Consider the following 25,622-nt stretch of genomic DNA (forward strand, 5'->3'; position numbering starts at 1 on the left):
CAGGATCTTAAATGTTTTATGAATATTCTAAAGCTTCTGTTGCTTTCGTTTCCCCCTCTGTGAAGAGCAGGGGCCTCGGCAGAACCTCCGTGAGCGAGTTCCCGGCGTGCCAACTTCACTTTAAACCGTGGCTATATTTTGACTGAGTTTGCTGCACTCTGTGGAATTGAATTAACAGGGCAGATAGTTGTACACTAGGGATTCAGAAGATACAATTACCCATTTAAGTGCTATTTTCTGCGAGATAATGTTTAACTTTTACATTTCGGGTTTGAAAGTTTGCCCAGCGAATGCATTTGTCTGGGATGTCTCAGCGGGCTGACGGCCGGCGGGCCTTTGCCCCGTATTCCCAGCCGTGCTGGTAAGCACCGTCTCTGGCCAGCAGGATGGTGCCCGGCTGCAATGTCTCCCGGGAGTGCCAGGGCGGAGGCTTGCCCTTCCTGCACTGGCACTGCAGTTTAGGAAACTCTTTTTGACTTTCTCCTGAGTCGTTCCAGTTGGCTCTGTAGCGTGTTTCCTCTGAATTGTATGCTTGTTTCTCAGTGTTTACTGTCAGAGCAGTAAGGGGAATACAGCCAAGGTCGTTGATAGGACTGGAACCCAACGGCTGGCGCTGCACTCCCAGCCCAGCAGTCCAGCCGGGTGCCTGGTGCTCACTTCACTTGGCTTCTCCTTTTTCTTCCTCCCTCCTTGCATCCTTCCCTCCTTTCTTTCCTTCTTGCATTTCTTAATATTAGTGAGAAGAGGAGGGTTGTGGCCCCTGCAGGAGCATGTGATGTGCTGTGTCCTGGTTCATTCTCCCAGATGGCTACAGCAGGCAGCTCTGGGCTAGCTAAAGCCAGGAGCCAGGAACAGCATCCTGACATCCCGCGTGGGTGCAGGGCCCAGGCACTTGCCCCATTGTCTGTCGCCTTTCCAGGGATATTAGCAGGCAGCTGGCCTAGAAGTAGAGTAGCCAGGACTTGCACAGGCACTAGGATGTGGGACGCTGGGCCCTGACAGGTGTTTTTGAATGTATTGGGGGTGGAAGGAAAGAGCCATCCTTTGACATCTTTGTACGATACCCCTACTTCTCTTTGAGGACCCACAAGGTTGCTTAGCAGATGTTTTTTCCATGACTTTTGTTTAAAAAATATTTTTAGTACTCATTCCCTTCTGGTAAACCCAGAATCCTGTGCTGTGTAAAAGCCCCAGAAAGTGAGATTAATACAAGGGGCAACACCCGGGGCGCTGCCTCTGTTGGGTCACAGGACCCAGACGGCCTCCTGGGACCCCCACTCTTCTGTGCAGATTCCTCCCAGTCAGGGGGTGCTGTGAGGCTCAGGACGGCCACTAGAAGGCGCTGCTCCTACAGGGCGGCTCTCCATCTGGAATTGGCATTTGGGGAGGGAGATCTAGAATGGGGCCTTTTCAAAAGCTGAGGTCATTTCAGTGCAGCCAGTTCAGGAGCCTGAAACTGTGTTTCTGGGTCGGGGTCTCTCTGCCTTGGCGCTTCGGATGACTGGGGCTGGATATGGTTGGGGCACCATCTCTATCTTCTCTCTGCCTACCAGATCTCTGGTACCCTTTTCCCACTTGCAGCAAAAATACCTCTGGGCATTGCCGCAAGTTCTCCAGAGCCAGCTTGCCCCTGGCTGAGAGCTGCTGCTCTGGGGTATTTCCAGAACGGAGCCTCTGTGCAGTCACAGTTCTGGATTGCACTTCCTGTTTGCTCACTTCAGCTAGCAAACGACTTTCCCATTTCCGAGGCTTTGCTTCCTAATTCTATAATGTGGTGATGACATTGTCCTTGTGGGCAGGCTGGGAGGCTGCAGCCAGAGCTGGCGGGTAGCCACGTGGCAGCCATTGTCCTCTGATGATGCGCCACAGTTCTGTGGAACTTGTCCTTCCCAAATCAAATGGTTTAACATCCCTAGAGACTTGGTTGTGTTTTGAGTTCTAGTCCTCCTCTCCAAGGTGTGCATATCATAATAGCCAATCTGTTTTTAAAGTTAAAAAAAATTTTTTTGAAGATTTATTTATTTTTATTGGAAAGATTTACAGAGAAAGGAGAAACAAAGATCTTCCATCTGTTGGTTCACTCCCCTAGTGGCTGCGATGGTCAAAGCTGAGCCAATCAGGAGCCAGGAACTTCTTCCAGGTCTCCCACGTGGGTGCAGGGTCCCAAGGCTTTGGTCCGTCCTCGACTGCCTTCCCAGGCCACAGGCAGGGAGCTGGAAGGGAAACGGGAATGCTGAGATTAGAACTGGTGCCCATATGGAATACTGGCCCATGCAAGGCAAGGATTTAGCCACCTGGCTAGCATGCTGGTCCTCCGGCCCCCCCTTTTATTTATTTGTTTATTTATTTTTTGGTGAAGAATTACAGTGAGAGGGCGAGAGCTACCATCTGCTGGTTCATTGCACAGGTGGCTATAGTGACCAGGACTAAGCCAGGCCAACACCAGGAACCAGGCACTTAATCTAGTCTCACACGTGGGTGGCAGGGGCTCATGTACTTGGGCCATCTTCACTGCTTTCCCAGGTGCATTAGCAGGGAGCTGGATCAGACATAAAGAAGCTGGGACTCAAGCCTGCACCCAGATGGGATATCAGCATTGCAGGCAGTGGCTTTACTTGCTGTGCCACAACTCTGGCCCCACCAATCTTAATAAGTAGTCAAATTCTGCAGAGTTTTTCTTAAATGAAAAGTAATGATGGCAGTAGCTAAAGTCAGACTACTTCTTTCACTGGAGAGGCAGATCGACAGAAAGATCTTTCATCTGTTGGCTCATTCCTCAGATGACCACAACGGCTAGAGATGAGCTCATCTGAAGCCAGGAGCTTCTTCTGGATCTACCACGCAGGTGTATGGGTCTAAAGACTTGGACCATCCTCCTCTGCTGCTTTCCCAGGTCACAACCAGGGAGCTGGATAGGAAAGTGGAGCAGCTGGGTCATGAACCAGTGCCCGTAGGGAATTCCGGTGCTTGTAGGTGGAGGGTTAGTCGATTGAGCCATTGCACCAGCCCTGGTCAGACTTCTTTTTTAAAAGCTTATTTATATTTTATTTATTTGAATGGCAGTATAGCAGAACAGGAGCGAGACAGAATAGCAGACGATCTTCCGCCTGCTGGTTTACTTCTCAGATGTCCTCAACAGTCAGCCCTAAGTCAGGTGGAAACTGGGAAACTTGAAATCTATCCTGGTGTTCCACATGGGTGGCAGGGGCCCCAGTCCTTGAGCCATCAGCTGTAGCTGGGACTCAAACCAGGCACTGCAGTGTTGGGTGCGCTTGTCCAGCCGGGGACTTTAACTGCTGCACCCCGGGACTGGCCTCCTCAAGTGCAGCTTGTAGAGTTGGTTCACAGCGTCCTGGTGAGCACGTGCCCGTGACGTGGCTGCCGAGGAGAGAGGAAGTGAAGGCAGCGCAGACTGAAAGGATTACACAGGGAGACATGCCAGAGTCAGTCTTTGGGCAATACAACAAAATTATCTCTCTCTTAAGTAGATAGCTCATTTGCTTTAATGTTTTCTTTGGGGAAAAAAAGTATTTTTAGTTTGTTTTTTAAACTTAACTGTTTTTGTTTGTTTTCTCTCAGTTTTTAACCCGAGCATCTTCACGCCATTCCATGATGTTACTTGTTTCTTTTGCTTCAAAAATGTAATGTTTTCTTTTCCGTTTTGCCATTCAGCTTCCCTTCCTCTTTTTTTTTTTTTTTCCTTTTTCAGTGCCCTTCATGGGGGAAGAAAAGAAACTAACTTATATTTTGGGGAAGGATGTTTTATTTCTCTTTGATTTGTAATCCTTACTTAAAAGTTTAATAGCTCTGATCTGGTGAGATCCCTGAGTCAGTTTCTGCTGTACAATATTTTAAAGTTTGTGTTGTTGAAACTTGCAGCTGTTTGTCTTGGTGTTTGCCAGTGACGTGACAGAGTCATCTGTTACGTACCCGTTCTGTGAGCAGGCCTCTTGTTCAGACTTACGTCAAGTTGAGTTTTTCTGGTCAAAAGATACAGTGACTTCCTGGGTGAGCTGTAACTGATCCTACTGTTCAGGTTGGGGAGAAAAAAAAATTGCTGTCTGTCTGCCTCTCTCTCTTTTTTTGGGGGGAATAGAAAAATTAATAGAATTTCAGATACTTAAAGCATTGGAGATTTTTTTTCCCCCGGAAAGAGAATGAATGCAGGAGACTAAGTTTATACTTGTATTCCAAGCTTTCTCTAATGTTGAATTGAAAAAGACTTGAAATAGTTCCTGATTGCCCCATCTGTCAGTTTAATTAGAAATGTGTTAACATTCTGTAAAGAAAAAAAAATTTTTGTGATTTTATGCCCAGGTGATCAAAAATGCATGACCTTATAAATACACTCCTCATGTAAAACACACATCCGGCGTGTTCTCTAACTGGTACGAGAACCAGCCGCATGACTAATTCATGAGCACTTTGTGTTACGGTCTGTACCATCCACCATTTGCCATGTTCTCTTTTCTTGTGGATGTTTGTTGTCGTAGGTACCAGCAGACAGGTGTTCGGTGGCTGTGGGAATTGCACTGCCAGCAGGCAGGAGGAATTCTGGGAGACGAGATGGGATTGGGCAAGACCATCCAGATAATTGCCTTCTTGGCAAGTCTGAGCTACAGCAAGATCAGGACTCGCGGTTCCAATTACAGGCAAGTGCTCCTCTGCAGACTGTCAGTCTGTGGGGCCCGATGAATATTTCATCAGATGTATTGCTGTGGAGGAGGGCCTTGTGAATTATTGATGACATTTCAATTACAATATTCCTTTAATTCTTTTAGTGGGGGACATCAAAGGAAAAATTTTACGAGACAATGGAGCTGTAGGGCAGGAGAAATTAAACATGTAACACTTGTAATGAATTCCAGGCATCGATGATGCTTCGTTCCGCAGATGAGCCCCACCAGTTACTCTGGGTCAATACAATGTCTAAGGTTAGCATCCACAGACGGATTGTTTACAAACTCAATTATGTTAATATCAATAGTTTACACAATATGGAATCTTAAAGCAGATGTATTACCTTTGGTTCCATTTATTAAGTTTTACAGTAAAATGTTTGTTTTGGCCGAGGACCAGGTGAGCATTAGAGTGAGTCGCAGCAAGTCTGGCAGTGGGGAAAGTTGGGGCCTTGAGTTTCGTGTGTCGTGAGGGTGTGTGGCAGCATTTGTGTTTGGGCTGAAGTATGCACTCTGCCCCCTTGCGACCTTTCTGACTTGGCTCTGACCCCCAAGGCCAAAGCCCAAAGAACTGTCTGGAACTGATGCCTGGCCCTGAGGAGATGTTTGTCTCCACTCTTTTATAAATTGAAATGAACTGGTAAGGCGTTATCATTGGGGAAGGGTAGGCGTTGAGTCTGTTCAGTATTTGGGGGCACGGTACTAGTGAATCTGTATGTTATGCTGTAAATTAGCTTGATAGAAATTGGTGTTGTTGAAAAACACCATGGCTCAGTAAATGCTGTGGGGTGTTTCACCCTGAACCGAGGTCACCCACGAGCTGCTTGCGCTTTGGTGGGCCTTGCTGGTGAGCGGTGGGGGTTCGGGCCTAGCCCCTTCAGGCACTCACTGTGCACTGTGTGGGGTAGCTTCCTAAGACAGGGAGTTACCTGCCCGCCCTCCCAAGGAATACCTTGTACCTGCTGCACCCATCATAGCCCGCTGCGCCCATCATAGCCCACTGCACCCATCAGAGCCTGCTGCACCCATCAGAGCCTGCTGCACCCTGCTGCACCCATCGTAGCCCGCTGTACCCTGCTGCACCCATCATAGCCTGCTGCGCCCATCGTAGCTGGCTGCCAAGGCCAGCACAGTGTTCTCAGTCTGCCCTGCAACACCTCGTCTTCCTTTCCTGTTCTTAAGGAATTGAGAAGATTGATGCTTCTGTCAGGAATGCTTGAGTGTCTGGAAGATCTTTGAAGTTCCAGCTGCATTTGTACAATTGTCAGGAGCTGTTTGCAGCAGTGAACGTTGCGTTGCCCCTGTTGTGACAGAGAATCTGTATCGTGTTTGGCCTGGAAAAGGCATGCTAGCCCGCGACCATGACAGAGTGGGAAGTTGGCGTGTAGTGTTTTCCTGTCAGAGTCTGACATTGGTTTAGCATTGAAAGCAGGAAGACCTTTGCTCTGCTGAATAGGCTCTTGGTTAACAACTCCCTGACTCTCGGTTGTGGCTTTTTTTAACTTCCCCTTGCTTCTTCCTTTCCTTCCCTTCTTCCCTTCCCTGTGCTTGCTGCTGTTGGGAAACTCCTTGTGTGGGCTTGGCTCCATCGCGGGCTTGGGAAAGCGGATGTCAGTTCCCGCAGTGTCGTTGCATGTGAAGATGAAATCCCGCTCTCCTGAGTGGTGCCATCCTGCTCAGAACCAAACGGGGGCTCATAACCAGCATCAGCTGTAATCAATTAACTGTCGATGCTCATCTCCTCTCCATAATGAAGGAGTGTGGGAGCATATTGGATTCAAGCCCAAATCGGCTTCATTAAAACAGTATCAGTGGAGGTGGCTTCCCAGAAGGCGGAAATGGATCAGGCGAGCCGCTGAGCTCCACACGGATGGAGGTGCTCCCCAGAATGTGGGTGCCCCACCCCCACTTCCGCTTGTCCCTGTGCTGGAACAAGTCGGCAGCTTTTGCCTGCATATTTTGTAATGTCTCCCCCTTGAAATGAGGTGAACTTGAAGTTTTGCTTCATGTTCATGTTCTAAACAAACGGCATCTGCAGTCGGATGAGATTTGCTTCAGCTGGTGTTGCTTTTCTGCCCACCTCCGTTTCCTCTGAACCGCACGCTGCAGAACTGGAGCTGCAATGTAGGATGGGCTCAGTGCCGCAGTGTGAAGGCTCCCCAACCTGAAACAGTGTGAGACTTTGTGATGCCATACACCTGTGCTGAAAAAGAAGCTCACTCGTTTCTAAAAATCGGTTTAGCTATTCTATTTGAGAAAGAGAGACAGATCTCCTACCCGCTGATATTCTCCGCAAATGCCGGTAACAGCTGTGCTTGGGCCAGGCTGAGACTAGGAGCCAGGAACTACATGGAGGTCTTGCGCGTGGGTGACAGGGACCACCTGCTGCCTGCTGGAATCCACACTGACCCGGAGCTGAGCAGCCTCTGTGGGTTGCAGTTTAACTGCTAGGTCAGATGCTCTCCTAATCTGACGGGGTTTTGTTTTTAAAAGGAGGAATGCACACTACACATGATGATTCACAATCTCCTTGGTGACTGCACGCCGGCCTCGGAGGGGACATAGGTCCTTGCCCTTTACTTAGCTGTCGGTGTTGCAGTGTTAAGCTCCCTAAGTTTTACGGTAGATAATAAATAGTGTTAGTTTCCTTCCAAACTCAGCAATACCTCCCAGTTTGGGATGATCTGTTAGTTAACTTTCAGTTAAGAACAAATACTCCAAGAAAAGAAATGCATTCTGAAGGGCAGCTTTTGGATTTAGTAGTTCTTGTCTGTTGTAGGGCCTGATAGCCGATTTCCGTCCTGCAGATGGAAATGGTTGAGTGCAGAGCTGTTTATTGGCTTGTCCTTAAGTGATCAATGACCAGGCAAGATGAAAGGAGCTGCTGTGAGCTTGGTGATGGGCCCTGGCCCCGCTCCCCCCAGTACATTTCAATGGTCTTACGCCCTTCTTGGGGCAGGGAGAGGGCGTCCAGCTGATGCCACTGTTAATGGATGTGGCTGTCCCCTCGGGCCCAGGTACAAGCCAGGCCTGCTCCCAGATTTCAGCTTAGTATGGAAACTCCTGCTTCTTCCAGTACAAGGCGAGTGGCAGAAATGAGAAAGCTTATGGATGCCACCTAGACGCCGGGCCAGGGGAAAATGCTAACTTTGAGAGAGAGAGAGAGAGAGAGAGAGAGTGTTTAGTGCAGCGACTTGCCCAAAGCACAGGATAAAAGGAAAAGAAGTGTGCTGTGGAACATGAAAGGAAAAAAGCAGTGCGCTGTAGAGTTGTATCTGAATGGGCATTGGCTTTTAAATATTTTAGGCAGTGTTTGATTGGTCGTTTCCTAATCCCTGCTAAGTGCATGTTGATGATCTTTCTTGCTCATACTCCCTGTGGAGGCTGTAAATGAGCGAGAGCATTGCCTCCTTTTAGGAAGGAGCACTGTTGTGGAAGCAAATGTCCTGCCCTGGTCGTGGAGTGTCTGCAGCAGGTGCCTAAGTGTATGCAGTCACTTGCTTCTTGGGGCTGCATGCATTCCCTTAGCGCCGACAGGGAGCTGCCTGGGCCAGGAGAAGGGCAGCCCGGGCACCTGGTCCTCCCTTGAGAAGCCGGGTGCATGCCCTTAGCCCAGACTGGCATGCTTAGGGTCAAGTCCCCATCTCCGCTTCTGATTCCAGCTTGATGCTAATGCCCATTCTGGGAGGCAGCAGGTCATGGCCCTGTACTTTCCTGCCCACCCCTGTGGGAGACCCGTCTCAGAGGGTGTTCTGGGCTCCTGTCTTTGGCCTGGTCTAGGCCCGGATGGGGCAAGCACTTTGGGAATGAGCCAGGGATCAGAAGACTGGTTCCTGTGCTTCTGCCTCTCAGACAAGCAGATACATTGGGGCAGGGAGGACAGGGCAGAGGTGGAGAGGTCCAAGGGGCCTGTCGTTTGGAGGAGCTGCAGTGCAGGTTGGGCGTGCTGGCCCCAGTGCAGGGGTGGGGGATGTTGGCAAGACAGCTGGAGGCAGGCAGCAGAGGTGCAGTGCTGTGCTACTGTAAGCTGATGTCTCTGGCAGCCACACCCTGCTGGGCACACCAGCTGTCAGAACCCATGAGACCAATGAGGATTATGAAAAAAATTATGGATTACAAAATTCATGTACCAAAATCAACTTCGTTTTTTATTTAAATAGCTTCCTACCTCTCCCCCAGGGAGAGAGACAGAGAAACAGCTTCCTTCTGCTGGTTCACTCTACAATTCCACTTTCATGCTTTAATTCACTCCCTGAGTGCCCGCTGTCACTAGGACTGGGCTAGTCACAGCTGGGACCTGAATCCAGGGCCCCACGTAGATGGCGGGCAGATCTAGTCCTTTGAGCCATCACTGGTGCCTCCCAGGGTCTGTGTGAGCAGGAAGCTAGAGTGAGGACAGAGCTAGCTTTTAGGTGCAGGTGCTCTGGGGCAGGCCACGGGCATCTCGGGCCACATCAGAACTGGAGCTAGACACCCACTGCTAAAGTCATCTTTTAGTTCTGTTTTCCTGTAAACCTTTGAAGTGCCCTGGTGTTTCTGCCCTTCATGCTTCCCAAGACTGTGAAGATGGAAAACTCATGGAGTTGGATAAACTACAAAGCTGCAAGTAAATGGGAAATACAATATGGTCACATAAGTTAAGGTACCCTGTGTGGTAATGTCATTGAGCACTAAGGAGGGACATGACAGCATTTTCTTATACTAATGTGATTTTCTTATACTTAACTATAGATGCTGTCTTTTAATACTTTTATTCTTTTAATAATCTTTTTTAAAAGATTTGTTATTTGAAAGGCAAATTTACAGAGAGGAGAGACAGAGAGAGGTCTTCCATCTCCTGGTTCACTCCCCAAATGCCCACAACAGCCAGACCATAGCTGATCTGAAGCCAGGAGCCAGGAGCTTCCTCTGGGTTGCCCGCATGCGCTGCTGTTTTCCCAGGCCATGAGCAGGCAACTGGATGGGAAGTAGAGCAGCCTGGGCTAGAACTGGTACCTGTATTGGATGCTGGCACTGCAAAATGGAGGATTAACTTGTTGTACCACCATACTGTCCTTACCTCCCCTGCTCCCTTTTATAAGATTTATTATTATTATTATTTTTTACTTAAAAGAGTTACAGAGAGAGAGCTTCCATCTGTTGGTTCACTCCTCCACGTGGTCGCTGCAGCCAGAACTGGACTAATACAAAGCTGAGAGCCAGGAGCTTCTCTTCCAGGTCTCCCATGCGGGTGCAGGGGCCCAAGCACTGTGGCCATTCGCCACTGAATTCCGAGGCCATAAGCAGAGAGCTGCATCAGAAGTGGAGCAGCCAGGATACGGACTTGTACCCATATGGGATGCCAGTGCTACAGTGAAAGATTAGTCTTTTGCCTCCACACTGGCCCCAGTTTTTTCTTTACTACCTGCACCTACTCTAAGAAGTGGGATCCTAGAGATTTCTTACTTGCCTTCTCTTTGAATAACATGCCAGTGAACTTCCGTAGAGCTCAGTGTCTGCTTTGAGTTCTCAGGGTTTTGCGGCGTGCTGACCTCTGGCTGTTTCCTCCCTGGCCCCCCTGTGCAGGTTTGAGGGGCTGGGTCCAGCACTCATCGTGTGCCCGACGACAGTGATGCATCAGTGGGTGAAGGAGTTCCACACATGGTGGCCTCCGTTCCGAGTGGCGATTCTGCATGAAACGGGCTCCTACACCCACAAAAAGGTAATGCTGTGACCCAGTGCTGACCTGATTCTGCCAGCTTTGAAACCCTCCATTTCACACGCTTGATTCTTTTCTGGATCTCTGATTATCAAATTACATTCCTGTGCTTCGTTTATTCATTTAAAACTAATATTATTGACTTAAAGTAGAGTTCTGTGTTTTCAAAACCAATGGCAAATGCAGGCGTGACTCTGTAACAGCCTGTGCTGTGTTGCGGTCCAGTGGGACACCTTTGGCATGGGTGGCATCACAGGCCTATGGCATGGGCAAGATGTTCGTAGGTGTCCGTGGCTTCAAGCCCAGAAAGTGGCTACACAGTCACACACAGGCCGAGCATCCCTCAGCCCAAGATTGGAAAGGTGTCGTGCTCTCAGATCCATCACTTTCTCTCAACGGTGACATGGTTCAGGAAACACCTTGCCTCGGGTCCCGGAAAGGGGCATGGGCTGCATGTCAGAGCCAGGCCGTGTGAGGTCATGGTATGCGTGGGATAGAGATGAGTGTGGTACTTGGACCTGGGTCCCCTCTCCAAGACCATTTTAGTTCCTAAATGTGAGTTATCTACAAAGATATCCGTGATGCCTGAATGCAGAGCACCTGGCCCCACGCGTTTCTGGTCGGAGTCAGCCCACAGCGGGTCTGCTGGCAAGTCCAGCAGGCAGCAGGCTGTGAAGCCTGCTTTTGATGAACGGAGTCACAGTCTGCAGGCCACCCTTTAGCTAAGTGGCTCTGGCTCTCCGAGTCCCACATCGTCACGTCTGAAGGCTGTAGTTTTGTTGACAGCCCCATGATTCAGCCTGCTTCTGTGGGTGGCAGGGGTGCGTTGTGTTACTCATTTTTCCTCCCCAGTCTGTCTTGGCATCCACACTGTGGGCTGTGGGCTAGGGCCAGCCTGGAGCATCATAGCCCAGCAGCCCCACAGGCACCTGCCGAGCGCACAGCTGGAAGCTGGCAGGTTATGTTACTGACAAGAGGAGATCATTTGTGGCAGGTGCTTCACTGATTTGTAAATATTTATTTTTATTTGAAAAGCAGATTTTACAGAGACAGGGGGAGAGAGAGGACTCTCATCCGCTGATTCCCTCCCCAAGTGGCTGCAACAGCTAGAGCTCAATTGATCTCATCTGAATGGGGCTCCTCCTGGGTCTCCCACATGGGTGCAGGAGCCAAGGACTTGAGCTGTCTTCTGTTGTTTTCCCAGATGTAAGAAAGGAGCTGGAAAAGAGGTGGAGCAGCTGGGATAGGAATTAGTACCTATATGGTACGCTGGCACCACAGGGCAGTGGATTAACCTGCTGCAGCGATGTGCTAGCCCCTAAATTTTTAAAGTTTTTTGTTTGTTTGTTTTTTAATTTGTGAGAGAGTTACAGAAAAAGGGGGGGAGGAGGAGAGAGCTAGATCTTCACTTCCCAAGTGGTTACAGTGGCTGAGGCTGTGCGCCGCTGTCCCATGCGGGTAGAGCTACCTGAGCACTTGGGATAAGCTCCCTGTGGTAGAGCAGCCCGAGCACTTGGGCAACCAGTGCTGCCTTCCCAGATACATTGGCAGGATGCTGGATAGGAAGTGAAATGGCCAGGATTTGAATCACCTGCTCGTGTTACAGGTGGTACCTAATCCATGGTGCCACAGTGCTAGCCCCAGTTCTGGGGTTCTTTTCTGGAGTCCTATGAACTCCTGAGTGAGCTGTTCTGCACCCCAGGAATCACTGCCCCTATGGGAGCAGTGGAACGTTCCTTCCCAGGCTGCGTACTCAGGAACCCCAGTGCCAGAACCTGTAATTTGCCCACACCTCGTTTGCTGCAAGTTCCCTTGTGTCCCATGATTCTGGCAGAGCAGGCATTTGCATGGAAGTGGATTGGGAATGTCCAATGATTTGGTAACTCAGGTAAGGGGAGATGGAAATCGGCTTTTACTAACGGTTTTTGTTCAAACCAGCCAACGTTGCCCATAGGGAACTGGACACTAACTAGTTAAGCCAACCAATGAAGAAACAGATTTTATTTTTTTTAAAAAAAATATTAATATATTTGATAAGTAGAAGGAGGGAGACAGAGAGGGACCTTTCATATGCTGTTTCATTCCCCAAATGGCTGCACTGGTCTGAGCTGTCTGTACTTGGGCTGAAGCCACAAGTCTGGAGCTTCTTCCAAGTTTCTCATTGGACGCAGGAGCCCAGCACATGGGACATCTTCCCCTACTCTCCCTGCGCATCAGCGGGGAGCTAGATTGGAAATGGAGCAGCCAGGACTGGAACCAGTGCTCATCTGGGTTGCTGCTGTTGCAGGCAGCAGCTTAATGCGCTCCACCACAACACCAGCGCCAACATTTGCATTTTAGAGAAGTTGTATTTGGCAACATGAGACTAATAGCCTGGACTGATTTTCTGGTGAGACTTTGGTTTGTACACGTACCATGCCACCCATTTCCTTTGTTCTTTCCCATCGTCTAATAATATGTCTATCCCTTAGTGCTTTAGGGTGCAGAATCCTGTGGTAGATGAGCCGATGTTCCTGCCTTCTGTCTAGTGAGTGCGTGTGTGTCCCGCACCCCCTGGTGCTGCACTCCCCTGCACACCCTCGGTCCCTGGGGCCTTCATGGAGCCCAGATGCATTGCTGACGGACAGAGACAGGCTTGACAGCTCAGTGTACCTTTGGAGAGCCTTAGGTTCCAGCAAAATCTTCAAGAGCAGACGCTCCGCTGTGCTTGTGGGGAACCCACCTTCTGGGGTGGCCGTGCATCCAGCCAGTCCCGCGCTGCACAACCTTGCTGACAACCGTTCTTGTCGGTGGTCTTATTTTCAAGGACGTGAACTTGAAGCTTGTGTGAGGGAGGTTAACTGTCTTTGAAGTCTTGTGTTCCTGAATAGGCCCCTGGGGAATTGCCTGCTCTGTATCTTTCTCACAGTTTGTTACTACAGGATTCTGGCTATTCAGAACTACTGGATTCATTTCAGCATTCTGTTCCGTATCTTGATGTCCCTTCTGTTCCATTGTAAAATGTCTTGTATCTCTGACAATGAAAGCTGTTAGGCAAAAAGGTGAAAGTTGTACTTTTTATTTATTCAAAAGGCCAGCGAAAGCTCTTCCATGCCCTGGAAATGTCCTTTTTTGTCTTTCAAGCCATGCTGTTGCCTTAGAATAACCAACCAAAGATTAATGCTGGGATCTGTTAATTATTTGTGGTGATGACACATTTGAGAATCTGATAGTAGATCTTGGAGCAGTCCTTATTGGTGGCATTAAGACTCAAACCCCTGAGTCGCATCCGGTGCCCTGCTCTGCCTTTTCTGTGTTGCTCTTGACCTCGGCCCCGTGTGTGTGTTAGATTCTGCATTTCTTTTTTTAAAGATTTATTTTTATTATTTTTTTATTGGAAAGGCGGATATACAGATAGGAGAGACAGAGAGGAAGATCTTCCATCCGATGATTCACTCCCCAAGTGAGCACAACGGCCGATGCTATGCCGATCCGAAGCCAGGATCCAGGAACTTCTTCCCGGTCTCCCACGCGGGTGCAGGGTCCCAAGGCTTTGGGCTGTCCTCGACTGCTCTCCCGGGCCACAGGCAGGGAGCTGGAAGGGAAGCGGGGCTGCCGGGATAGAACCGGCGCCCATATGGGATCCCGGGCGTGCAAGGCGAGGACCTTAACCACTGCGCCACTGCGCCGGGCCCAAGATTCTGCATTTCTTAATTCATATTTCAAATACCGTGTTGATGTCTAACTGGCTGAGATTTCCCTGTCCAGATGCAAGGGGACATTCTGGCTCGATGTAACTCGGCTTTCTGGCATAGCAATATTGAGTACTGGGCGAAAAGAGGAGAACAAAATTCCCCTCAGAAATGGTCAAGAGTAGGACCGATGTGAAAGCTTAATTGGCTAATCACAAGTGCCAGGACTTCAAAAAGGCGCCAGTTCAAGTCCCAGCTGCTCCACTTCCCATCCAGCTCCCTGCTTGTGGCCTGGGAAACCAGTCAAGGACGACCCAAAGCCTTGGGACCCTGCACCCACATGGGAGAACTGGATGAAGCTCCTGGCTCCTGATTTTGGATTGGCTCAGCTCTGGCCATGATGGCCATTTGAGGACTAAGTGGATGGAAGACCTTTCTCTGTCTCTCCTTTTCTCTGTAAATCTGCCTTTCTCATGATAAATAGTGAAATAGTTAAGAGTAATACTAATTATTTTGCTCATTCAAGTACATTATGTTCGTAATGCCCTGTCATAGCTGATATAACTAAGTAATAAAGCTTTCTTATTTGGAGGTCAGATCTAAGAAAACCTAACAGTCCCCGAAATTGAGCACACCTCATTCTTCCCCTCATTGCTTCCCTGCTTTCGCCCTGTTGTTTTCATCAGTTGTGTCTTGGTCGGCGTAATTAGCGTTTTCCGAGTGCACACCCAGTCTACGGCCATACCACCCTGAACGCGCCCGATCTCGTCTGATCTCGGAAGCTAAGCAGGGTCGGGCCTGGTTAGTACTTGAATGGGAGACCGAGTGCACACCCAGCAGTAATACAGGAAAAAGAAATAAGCATATGTAAATTAGTTTGAGCCAGTCTCATTTGATAAATAATCTCGCAGGCCTCTGAATCTCCTGTAATGGTCAGTTTAAAGTGTATTGAATGGAAACCTAAGATTTTCTCTGTGTGAGTTGGTCACTGTTAATGTTCCAGACGACAGTCACCACCACTACCTTCCAGATGTCAGGATGGTGGTGCTCAGCAGGTAGATGGTGTTTGTGAAGGCCAGCTGTTTTCTGGGGGAAATAGAGTGTACGTGAGGATGGGGGAGCGGTCAGTAGTGATGCGTACCCCTGGCTCACAGCGGGAGGTGCCGTCTGCAGTACCTTGAAGTAAAGCTCATTCAGTTAGTAAGGCGGTTGCATTCCCTTCGTGCCCAGTGTGTGGGCAGCTGTGTAATGAGAAGTCGCTTCTCGTCTGTGGCAGTTGTCGCAGTTCTCATTGTACTTTTTATTCGTTTATTTGCTATGTGGGTAGTCATTCTCAGGAAGATTTTTGGAGAACTCAGAGTTTTGCCTTGTTTTGATCAGTCCCGGCTCTTCGGAGACGTAAGAGTGGATAAGCAGCAGTGGCACAGAGCACTGAGGGGCCAGTGTGGTTTTCTTTCTTCTTTTTTTTTTTCTAAGATTTAGTTTTTTGATTGAAAAGGCAGATTTACAGAGAGAGGAGAGACAAAGGAAGGTCTTCCACCCCCTGGCCCACTTCCCAAGTGGCCGCAATGGCTGGAGCTGAACTGTTCCAAAGAGCTAGGAGTCAGGAGCCTCTTCCGGGTCTCCCATGCAGGTGCAGGGTCCCAAGGCTTTGGGCCGTCCTCAGCTGCTTTCCCAGACCACCAAGCAGGGAGTTAGATGGCAGGTGGAGCATCAGGGACACAAATCGGTGCCCATATGGGATCCTGGTGGATGCAAGGCAATGACTTTAGCTACTGGGCCATCGCACCAGACCGGAGAGCCCAGGTTTCATAGTTACTGTATCAGAGTGGGGAGTCCTGGTATGCTGTTTATAGCTGTATGGGACATTAGGCAGGCCACTTGGTTTCACTGAGCCCCGTTGTTTACCCGCCAAATAGGTATTTCCTGGTAATTTTGTGAGGGTTAATTGAATAACTAGGTTTACACTTAGAGATTATAGTCATTGTATGTAACATTTGACCAAGTAGTTCTTAATAGCTGTTATAAACCAAGAAAGGGATATAGCACATAAAGCTGCTACCTGTGACACTGGCATCCCAGGTGGGTAACAGTTTATGTCCTGGCTGCTCCGCTTTGGGTCCAGTTCACTGCTGATGGCCTGGGTGCTTGGACCCTAGCTGCCCTTGTGGGAGATCAGATGGAAGCTTCTGGATGGAAGCTATCTTTCTGAGTTTCTCCCTTTTTCTCTTTCCAATAAATAAATCTTAAAATGAGAAAAGAAAAGAAAGAAACCGCATGCCTCTTCCTCTTGCAGATTGAGAGGAGCTCAGCGTATATTCAGGAAGAAGGCTCATGCCTGCTGTATCAGACGAGGTCACGGCCTTCACCTAGACCTCTTTGCGCCTGCACAGATGGAAGCAGTGAACTGGAGTGTTTACACTGGGGGCACGCAGGGTTTGTGAGGTGGACCCCATGTGCTTTAGAAGGCCAGTTTTCTGAAAGAAGACAGGGAAAAGTCATGGTTTTGCAGAAGCGTAGAAAGGAGGCAAGTGACATGACTAATGACAATGGCAAGGGGCCACAGGGCGCCTCATGCGTCCTCAGTAGCTCGGACCTAGTCCATGTGCACAGGACCATAGCACTGCAGCACCGGGCACGTGATACGGAGCCATGGGTACACCTGACACCAAACGCGGTAGCTGCTAGGCTTGCTCCGCGAGGTGTGTTGTAAAAGTCTGTTGCTGGAGCCCCCGGTTTTTCTTCAGTGTCAGCACAAATCCTTGTTTATTAAAGATTTAGCTTGAAGGAAATTTTAATTAATTGCAGGTGCAGCCGATGCTGGCCCCGGAAGCTGCTGTGCCGCGTTGCCGTGAATGGCCTTCATGCGCCTGTGCTGCACGCGGCTCTCCCGTGGCTGACAGCGTGATTTATGACTGTTGTTTTTCTGCCCGTCCACTGTTTGCCCTCTAGGAGGGATTGGTCTCCTGAGCCTCCGTAATCACAGCAGCACTCTCCGACATCTTGTAATGACAACAGCACTGCCTTCAGTAAGGCAGGCTAATTGCAGATGCACCCTATTAATTGCAAAAACTAGGCGAGGTTACATATTTTACAAGCTTTTAATTTGAAACCACCCGAGATGATTTGTCTTAAGTGTTTGGATAGAGACGTCCATAATATTCAGCAAGCCACTGTTATTCAAACTCTGATCTGGGCACTTCTGGAGTTCTGAGACTGAATCAGGTGACCACAGATAGTCCCCCGTGCGTTCTTACCCACTGCCCAAGTAGAGGGTATGGGAACGTTGCAATGTATGCTTTGTGGATTTTTTTCCTCCATTAAAAAAAAATATATATTAATTCTTACTTTTTTGTTTTGTTTCGTTTCTCCAGGATTTATTTGTTTTATTTGAAAGGGTTACAGAGAGAGGGAGCAAGAGGAAGCTCTTCGGACCGTTGGTTCACTCCCCAAGTGGCTGCGGTGGTCATGGCTGAGCCAGGCTGCAGCCTGCCGCCAGAAGCCAAAAACTTGAGCTGTCTCCCAGGTGGTGACAGGGGCCCAGTCCTTGGACTGGCTGCCACTGCTTTTTTCCAGGGCCTGTAGCAGGGCTGCATTGGAAGTGGAGCAACTGTGGGCCCAGCAAATCCTCACTTTGCAAGCACCAGGATCCCACATAGGTGCCAGTTTGTGTCCCAACAGCTCCACTTCCCATCCAGCTCCCTGCTTGCTGTCTGGGAAAGCAGTCGAGGACGGCCCAAAGCTTGAAACCCTGCACCCACATGGGAGACCCGGAAGAAATTCCTGGCTCCCGGCTTCAGATTGGCTCCGGGTTGGCTCAGCTCTGGCCTTTGTGGATATTTGAGGAGTGAACCAGCGGATGGAAGATCTTGCTTTCTTGCTTTCTGTTTCCTCTCTCTGTAAATCTGCCTTTCCAATAAAAATAAATAAAAGGAAAGGAAGCTGCCAGGATTTTGAGCTCATATGAAATTCCAGCATTGCACGTAGTGGCCTAAGCCACTGCACTACAAAACCAGCACTTCATTTCTTTAGACCTTGCCTTCTCTGGGTCCCAGCAGCTGAGCAGGGGCTGGGGACGAGGGGGTGGAAGTGAGCCCTGAGAGCACCTGTCAAATATCTGTACGGCTGTGCACCCTACGTTGGTCACGAGGTTGGGAGTTGGGGGATGGTTAAACCAGGTGTGGCCTTCAGCACACAGGTGTTATTGTGCAGGTCCTGAGCTTTGTGAATGGGAACTGGGTGTTAAAACTCAGCTGTCACCTGTTGACCCTTTCTTAGACACAAGGTGCTTGATCACATGGCTAGTATATCGTGACCTCAGAAATGGCATTTGCCGAGCCCGGCGGTGTGGCCTAACGGCTAAAGTCTTCACCTTGAACGCACCGGGATCTCATATGGGCGGTGGTTCTAATCCCGGCAGCCCCACTTCCCATCCAGCTCCCTGCTTGTGGCCTGGGAAAGCAGTTGGGACCCTGCACCCGTGTGGGAGACCCAGAAGAAGTTCCTGGCTCCTGGCTTCAGATCGGCATAGCACCGGCCGTTGCGCTCACTTGGGGAGTGAATCATCGGACGGAAGATCTTCCTCTCTGTCTCTCCTCCTCTCTTGTATATCTGACTTTCCAATAAATAAACAAATCTTTTAAAAAAATTGACATTTCCCTATTTTGCTCCTTCAATAGTTTCCTAGCCTTTGCTCTACTTTTCTTTAGACCCTATTGAATTAAGGAATGTTTTAGTCCCAGTTCTTAACAATGATATTAATAAAATTACCGTTTTGGAAACCATTGGATTTGAGAGAACTGTGTGAGAGGACCATGACCACATTGGTTGTGTTAGTGGGCTTCCGAACACCTAGCCATTGTGTCCTGTGAAAGCCTTGCTCGATTCATGAGTTGGTAGATTTTATCTGTGAAGTAATGTCTCCCTAGTTAGGAGGCGTGCAGGCACAGGGGGAAGTGGGCAGTGCTGTCCGTTTTGGAAATAGGGTTGTGTTAGCCTGAGAACGGTCTGTATTCTGGGACAGTTTCAGTACCAGGCTTTCTTCCTACTCTGGGCCTCTTGGACTTTTGGTGGGAAGAGCATAAGCTCTCTCTTCAGAGTCTGCAGTGATGGTCTATTCCGTTCATCTTCTATTTCTTTGGTGAATTTTGGTGATTTTCTAATTATAAGGTCCCCTGGGTCTGGGGTGTGTGGGGTTGGTAGCCCGTCTGCCTTCCCTGCACCAGGGGTGATGCTCCTTGGTCTGTTCTCAGGCCCAGAAGCTGAGGCTGAACCAGGGCTGAGTCTGCATGAGCTGGTTTATTGGGTTTGTCTTTTCGGTAATGTTTGCTGTTTTTTTTTTTCTTTGTGCTACTTTATTATTATTATTATTATCTTATTACTGCTTTCATTTCCTTTTTTCAGTTGCTTGAGTTCACTTGCTTGCTGGTTGGGACCCTAGTGTTTGTAAACAAAGAGTTGTTTGTGTAGTCGCACGCTGTGCTGGTAGCTGGTGACCAGACGGAGGACTTCTACTCCCAGGTGTCCTCAGGCTTTTTAGTCTTCCATTCCCTCTGGGAGAGCTTCCTGTGCCATCAAGTTCTTTGCTTTGTGGGTTCATTGCTCTTCTTTAGTGTGTTGACCTCCTTCAATTAAATTCTCTCTCTTTCCACCTGTTTCCTTGGTCTGATATTTGTATTGCTGATTCCCCCCCGCCACCTTTCTGGTTACGTTTCCTTGAAGAGCTCAGCTGTGTCTGCTGCCCTGTCCTGGGCAGTGTGCTTGGAGCAGGATGGCTGGCTTCCTTGGAGGGCAGATCTCTTCCTTCTGCCTTGGCTGTTCTCCTTATTCTCATTCTTGTTGTGATTTTAAGCCTAACAAGGATAGACGTAAGCAATGTTTTTAGAAAAAAAAAAAAGTGGACTAATTGCTTACACAATACAGCTTTTTATCACTTTAAAAAACAGATTTATTTGAGGCAGAGTTTCAGAGAGAGAGAAAGATCTTCCATCTACTGGTTCAACTCCCAAACGGCCACAAGAGACAAAGCTGGGCCAGGGTCAAAGCCAGGAGCTAGGAATTCTCTCCAGGTATCCTGCATGGGTGACAGGGACCCTAGCATTTGGGCCATCTTTCATTGCTTTACCGGGTACATTAGCAGGGAGTTGGTGGAAAGTGGAGCAGCAGGACTCAAATCATTGCCCATTTAGCATTTCAGCATTGTAGGGGCTGACTTTTTCTGCTAGTCTCTAATCTCTCTCTCTCTCTTTAAGCCCCGGCCTCCTCACCCTAAGTAGTGATCATACTGTTAGGTGTTTGCTACCTTACCCTTGAATGAAATTTTAAGTGCATGTCCAGTGTTGATCATGTATAATTAGGCTTACACATTTTCTGTTTGTCTTCTTGTAAAGTGATTTTTGATTGCATCACACCGATAAGGGCTTCATTTTAAGTCATGCTCATTTAGTCTCATTTCTTATTTAAAGCTAACTTTCCTGGTTCACAATTTTAGGAGAAACTAGTTCGAGATATTGCTCACTGTCATGGGATTCTGATCACCTCTTACTCCTACATCCGACTGATGCAAGATGATATTAGCAGGCACAACTGGCACTATGTGATCTTGGATGAGGGACACAAAATCCGGAATCCAAACGCCGCTGTCACCCTTGCCTGCAAGCAGGTATGACTTCAGTAACAAAGGTTTCTAGGCAGATGCTAGAATTTTTATTTGGGAATGAGCAGTCAGCTTTTAGTAAGACATCTCAGTTGAGTGTTTTCCTTGGCCTTTGTGTGAGGAATTTATAATACATGTTTTCCTTAATGCAGCAAGTTCTTTTATTCCTGCTGTGAGTCATGGTGGTTCCCATCCCTTCTGGTAAGGACCAATTGTTAGAATGGTGCCAGTGCATCTCTAATCCCTAGTGCCAGCCTACACAGTGAGCAGACTCCCTGACCCCGGGAGTCACCTGTGCACAGGGAGAAGCCTGTCATTGCCCACGATGTCTGTGACTCCAAGCGGGCCATCATGGGCATTGTCTGGTGATGCTGTGGGGGATGGGGGGTGGAAGGGTGGCTTCAGTAAGGAGCTGTTCATCTCACCCAACAGTTCCGCACCCCACACCGCATCATCCTGTCCGGCTCGCCAATGCAGAACAACCTCCGGGAGCTGTGGTCCCTCTTCGACTTCATCTTCCCCGGGAAGCTGGGCACCCTGCCCGTGTTCATGGAGCAGTTCTCAGTGCCCATCACCATGGGGGGCTACTCCAATGCCTCCCCAGTGCAGGTAACGTGAGGCCTGGGGGTATTCCAGACGGAGAAGATGCTGGCTGGCTCTTTTAGAGGGCCAGCCATATGGATCCCTCTGGCTTGATGATTCAGACATTCCCACGGAAGATTTTAAACAGCACATTTTACTCAGAGGAAAGCCCCAGAGTGAAACCTCACCTTGCCTGAGGTGAAGAGGGCAGCTTTGGCCTTGCTTGTTCCGGGGATGTTTCTGTCTGATGAGAAGTTAGAGGGGTCATGTGACCAGGAGAGGGCATCATGTACCATACTGCACCCTGGGCTGCTAGTGCTGTGCCTGGGCAGAATAAGGGAGATGCTTAGGGAAACGGGCACGAGGTGGGGCCCAGAGGTGGCCCTCAGCCTGATTCTAGGACAAGGGCCACCAGAGTGAGGTCAGTGATGTGGGTGCAGCCATGTTCCATGGGTATGGGTGGTGCTGAGCCAAAGATGCCTGTGTGACAGCTGGGGACATGGACAGTGAGACAGTGGTGCCCCAGGAGGGCAGGGGCTGCAAGGGCTTCTGGGAAGAATGTTGGGACTCTGGGTTGCAGGGCACTTACGGGGGAGGTGGGTACGGCAGGGGGGATGGAGCACTAAGTCTGAGAGCACTGAGGGCCTTGGCCTGGCTTGAGGACAAGGAGGGGACCAGATGGCATTTCAGGGAGAACCAGCAGGGTGTACAGGTCCTAGGTGCAGTGAAGGGAGTGTGTGGGGTGGGGGAGCTCAGTGCAGCCGGCCTCTGAGCCCTAGCTCCAGGCAGCAGGCTGAATGGGTTTGTCATAGTCAGGACCTTCAGAGGACAGCTCGGGTGTGGGCGGTGTGAGGCCTTTTGGGGCAGCCGCCAGCCTTGGGGGAGGCAGGGTTTCTGTGTTTGCCACCCCCCCCTTCATGTGGGTCATGGCCCAGCCAGAAATAAAGCCTCCCACCTGAAGAGATGCCACCCCACACTCCACGTGCTTTGCAGTAACTTGTATTTAAATAGGAAAAGCCTCAGCCTCAGAAAATTGTTCAAAAACCAAAACAACGTTTCATACCTTTTAGTCTTGACTGAATGATTTTCAAATTTTATTCATGAGGAGATTGATTTCCTTGAAAGGCAGAGTGACAGAGGGGGAAGAGACACTCTTCTGTCCTCTGGTTCACTCCCCAGATGTTCACATGGCTGGGACTAGGCCAGGCTGAAGCCAGGGGCCAGGAACTCCATCAGGATCTCCCACGTGGGTGGCAGGGGCCCCGTCCTCCATGGCCTTTCCAGGAACAGTGGCAACGAGCTGAGTTAGAAGTGGAACAGTGCCACATAGGATGCTTATTAGGAAATATCACCACAAACCCAAGCGCCCAACGCAGCGGATCATACAGCAGGTCTTAATTCGAGTGGAGAGAGAAGGCTGCACGGAGAGGCAGAAGCAGAGAGAAGAATGAAGGGAGTGTTTTTATAGCATAGGGGCGGATGTTGGCAGCATGGGACTGGTGTGGATTGGTAGACATGGTTGGTGGGTGGGTGGGGGCCAGGGACTCGGGGCCTCAAGGGATTGGTGGATAGGGCCGTCAGGTTCAGTGCCACAAGGCTACAGCAGATGGGATTGGTGGACAGTAGGGTTGTGGCAAAGTGGCGGAAACAAAATTGGGTGCAGAACCAAAGAGTGCAAAACTTACAGAAATAAAACTTTTAGGAAACTGAAGCCTAAGGAAAGCCATGCTGGGTCTAAAATGGTGGGGGTCCTGTTGGTCTTCAGGGCCAGTGCTTGAGCCACTCCTCACAATGCTGACGTTGTAAGCAGCAGCCTAGCGTGCTGCACCACACTGCTGGCTCCAGAGTAAATGTATATTTTCATTGTCACTATTTTTTCTAGTTCAGAAATTTTATTCTAATAGCTACAATTCAGTGCTTGTCGAATTGAAAACCAAAAATAGCCAGAACACTTGCTTATTATATTGGAAATGATAAGAGGTTTCAGATGCCACATAAAACAGTTCCGGGGTTTTCCATCAGGGTAAATCTAACAGCTCCAGCTTCAGCATTTACGTCATGGCTGTCCAGCACAGACACTGAGCCTTGAGTGTTCTGGAAGCCACGGTGTCGCCCGCATCCCACTCGGTGAGGCCTGTGTTTACATGCCAGTGTCCGCGTTGACGTCTGTAGTGGAGATGGTGTCGCAGTTTCACTCGGCCTCAGGTTGCACAGAATTGTCATCTTCCCTGGGCATCCAGGCCCACTGCAGGGATGCTGCTCCCTGCTCACCGCAGAGGCCCTTGCAGAGGTTTGTGGACGTGTCCCCAGTGCTGTGGACACGAGGAAGCTCTGGTGACCACAGAGGCCTCTGCAGAGGCTGCCCAGAGTGACTTAATTAACTTTTGTCAGGCTCTGTTCCTCTAAGTCCCCGCAGTCCTTCAGTTACACTTTGTTTGTTTCTTTCTTTTTTTTGAGGGGGGGTGGTTTGGGGAACCCCCCAAATACAAAGCTTTCCAGCTGGAGATGATTATAAACCAAACTGAAAGTTGCACAGACTCGCTGAAAGCTCCCTGGCGCTGCCCGCAGATCCGCCACCTCAGAGCATTTTGCCAATATTGTTTCTGCACTTGCCGCCTCCTCCCTCCCTGATGACACGGGTTCAATGTACATGGATTCCTCTTGTCTTCTGAGCACATCCCGAAAAGTGAGCGCTGTAAACCTCAGAGTCAGGGGACATGGAACGTTGGTGGGATTCTGTTACCGAATGTCTAGTCACGGATGCCCTGCCAGCGGTTCTAGAAGCTTCTGGACCCCCAGAGTTTTGCCTCTGACCCTTCTTTGGCCTTTCATGACCCCAACTTCTCCTGTGAGGCTGTCATAGGCCTACTTGCCCACTGTCAGTGATGCTGGCTCTGATGGCTTAGGTTTTGGGACAGGTGTTTTAAAATTAACTTTTAAAATTTATTTGAAAGAAAGTGTTAGGAGAGAGAGAGAGAGACATCTTTCTCATCTCACATCACTGCCCCAAATGGCCGCAGTGGCTGGAACCGGGCTGATCTGAAGCCAGGAGCTTATTTTAGGTCTCTCACATGAGTACAGGGGCCCAAGGACTTGGGCCATCCTCTGCTGCTTTCCCAGGCACATTAGCAGGGAGCTGGATCAGAAGTGGAGCAGCTGGGACTCAAAGTGGCATCCAGAATGGGTGCAGACATGACAGCCAGAGGTTTTACTTGGTAGACCAACAGCACCAGATTGCTAAACCGTAGCATGAGCACATCTCTGGAGTCAGGAAGTCCCTTGTGAAGACGTGCTGGGAAACCTGTAAATGCACCAAGGCCCCCATGGCCACACAGCTTCCTCATGTCCAGCAGCATGGGGCGCCTCAGTGAACCTCTGCAAGGACCTTTCTGATGAGCTGGAAGTACAAATCCTCACAATGAGCCTGGCTACAAGCCCTCATCTCACAGCTTCTAACACAGACGGGCTGGGACTGTGCCCTTCCAGGACCCCACCCAGTGAGGGAGCAGGTCCTCCCCGAGTAGCAGAGGCTGTGTTCCAGGACCCCTGGTGCATGCCAGAAACAGTGGAGCACAGTGTCCTGTGTGCCAACTCTGTAATGTCATCCCTGGCCACCCAGCAATGGAGACAGTGAGCAACTCGGACACACTGGGCCAAGAGCACTGGTGGGATTTAGTCACACTCCTCAGCATGGCATGCAGTTGAAGACTTATGAGTTGTTTCTGGAGTTTCTCATTGGACGTCTGCACCGCAGTTGGCTGTGGAATATTAAGGATGGGGCAGGGGTGGGGAGGGTAGGCTGCCATCCTTATTTTTGCCTGTAAGGATAGTGAGGTTCTGGGGAGAGGTGGTTGTATTTGCTCAGCCGTGTGCTGTTGGATGCTGGGATCATGGCTTGTCTGCAGGTGCTCATGGGTTTTTAGCTTGGCAGGAGGAGCTGGAACCAGAAGTTTCCAGTTCCCTCAGAAGGAGGGTAGAGGCAATGTGATAAATAAATGGGGTCCCAGAGCAGGGTGACAAGGGCGGCACACACTGTCTGCTTCTAGGAGAAGAGGTGACTGAGCCAGTGACCCACAAAGCCAAGGAGGGTGAGGGGAGAGCGTCACCACCCAGAGGAGGGTCTGTGTCTCAGTCTGGTCACCCTCACTTCACAGTGAAGTTACAGACCCAGTGCTTTGCAGCTCGCCTGAGAGCACGGCTCTGCAGTTGGAAGAAGTCGGGTGAGCCGGCTGAGACGCACCTGGACTGTGTTCCTAGCTCTGGGCTCCAGCCTTCCCAGCCCCAGCCTTGTGCTCCTTTGGGGGAAGGAACCAGCAGATGGGGGAGATCTCTTGCTA

At 49.7% G+C, this 25,622-nt stretch overlaps 1 protein-coding gene across 1 annotated transcript in view; it reads left to right on the forward strand.

Moving 5' to 3' along the window:
• Positions 1-25,622, forward strand: part of ERCC6 (ERCC excision repair 6, chromatin remodeling factor) — a 69,470-nt gene that overhangs the window by 29,201 nt on the left and 14,647 nt on the right. Inside the window, exons 7-10 of the mRNA XM_040970330.1 lie at positions 4,494-4,652; positions 10,245-10,380; positions 20,539-20,709; positions 21,136-21,312. Coding sequence (XP_040826264.1) covers positions 4,494-4,652; positions 10,245-10,380; positions 20,539-20,709; positions 21,136-21,312 — 643 coding nt within the window. The remainder of the gene's footprint in view (positions 1-4,493; positions 4,653-10,244; positions 10,381-20,538; positions 20,710-21,135; positions 21,313-25,622) is intronic.

Source organism: Ochotona curzoniae, unplaced genomic scaffold (genome assembly GCF_017591425.1).
Source record: "Ochotona curzoniae isolate NIBS_2020 unplaced genomic scaffold, NIBS_Ocur_1.0 scaffold_4763, whole genome shotgun sequence".
Taxonomy (NCBI): Eukaryota; Metazoa; Chordata; class Mammalia; order Lagomorpha; family Ochotonidae; genus Ochotona; species Ochotona curzoniae.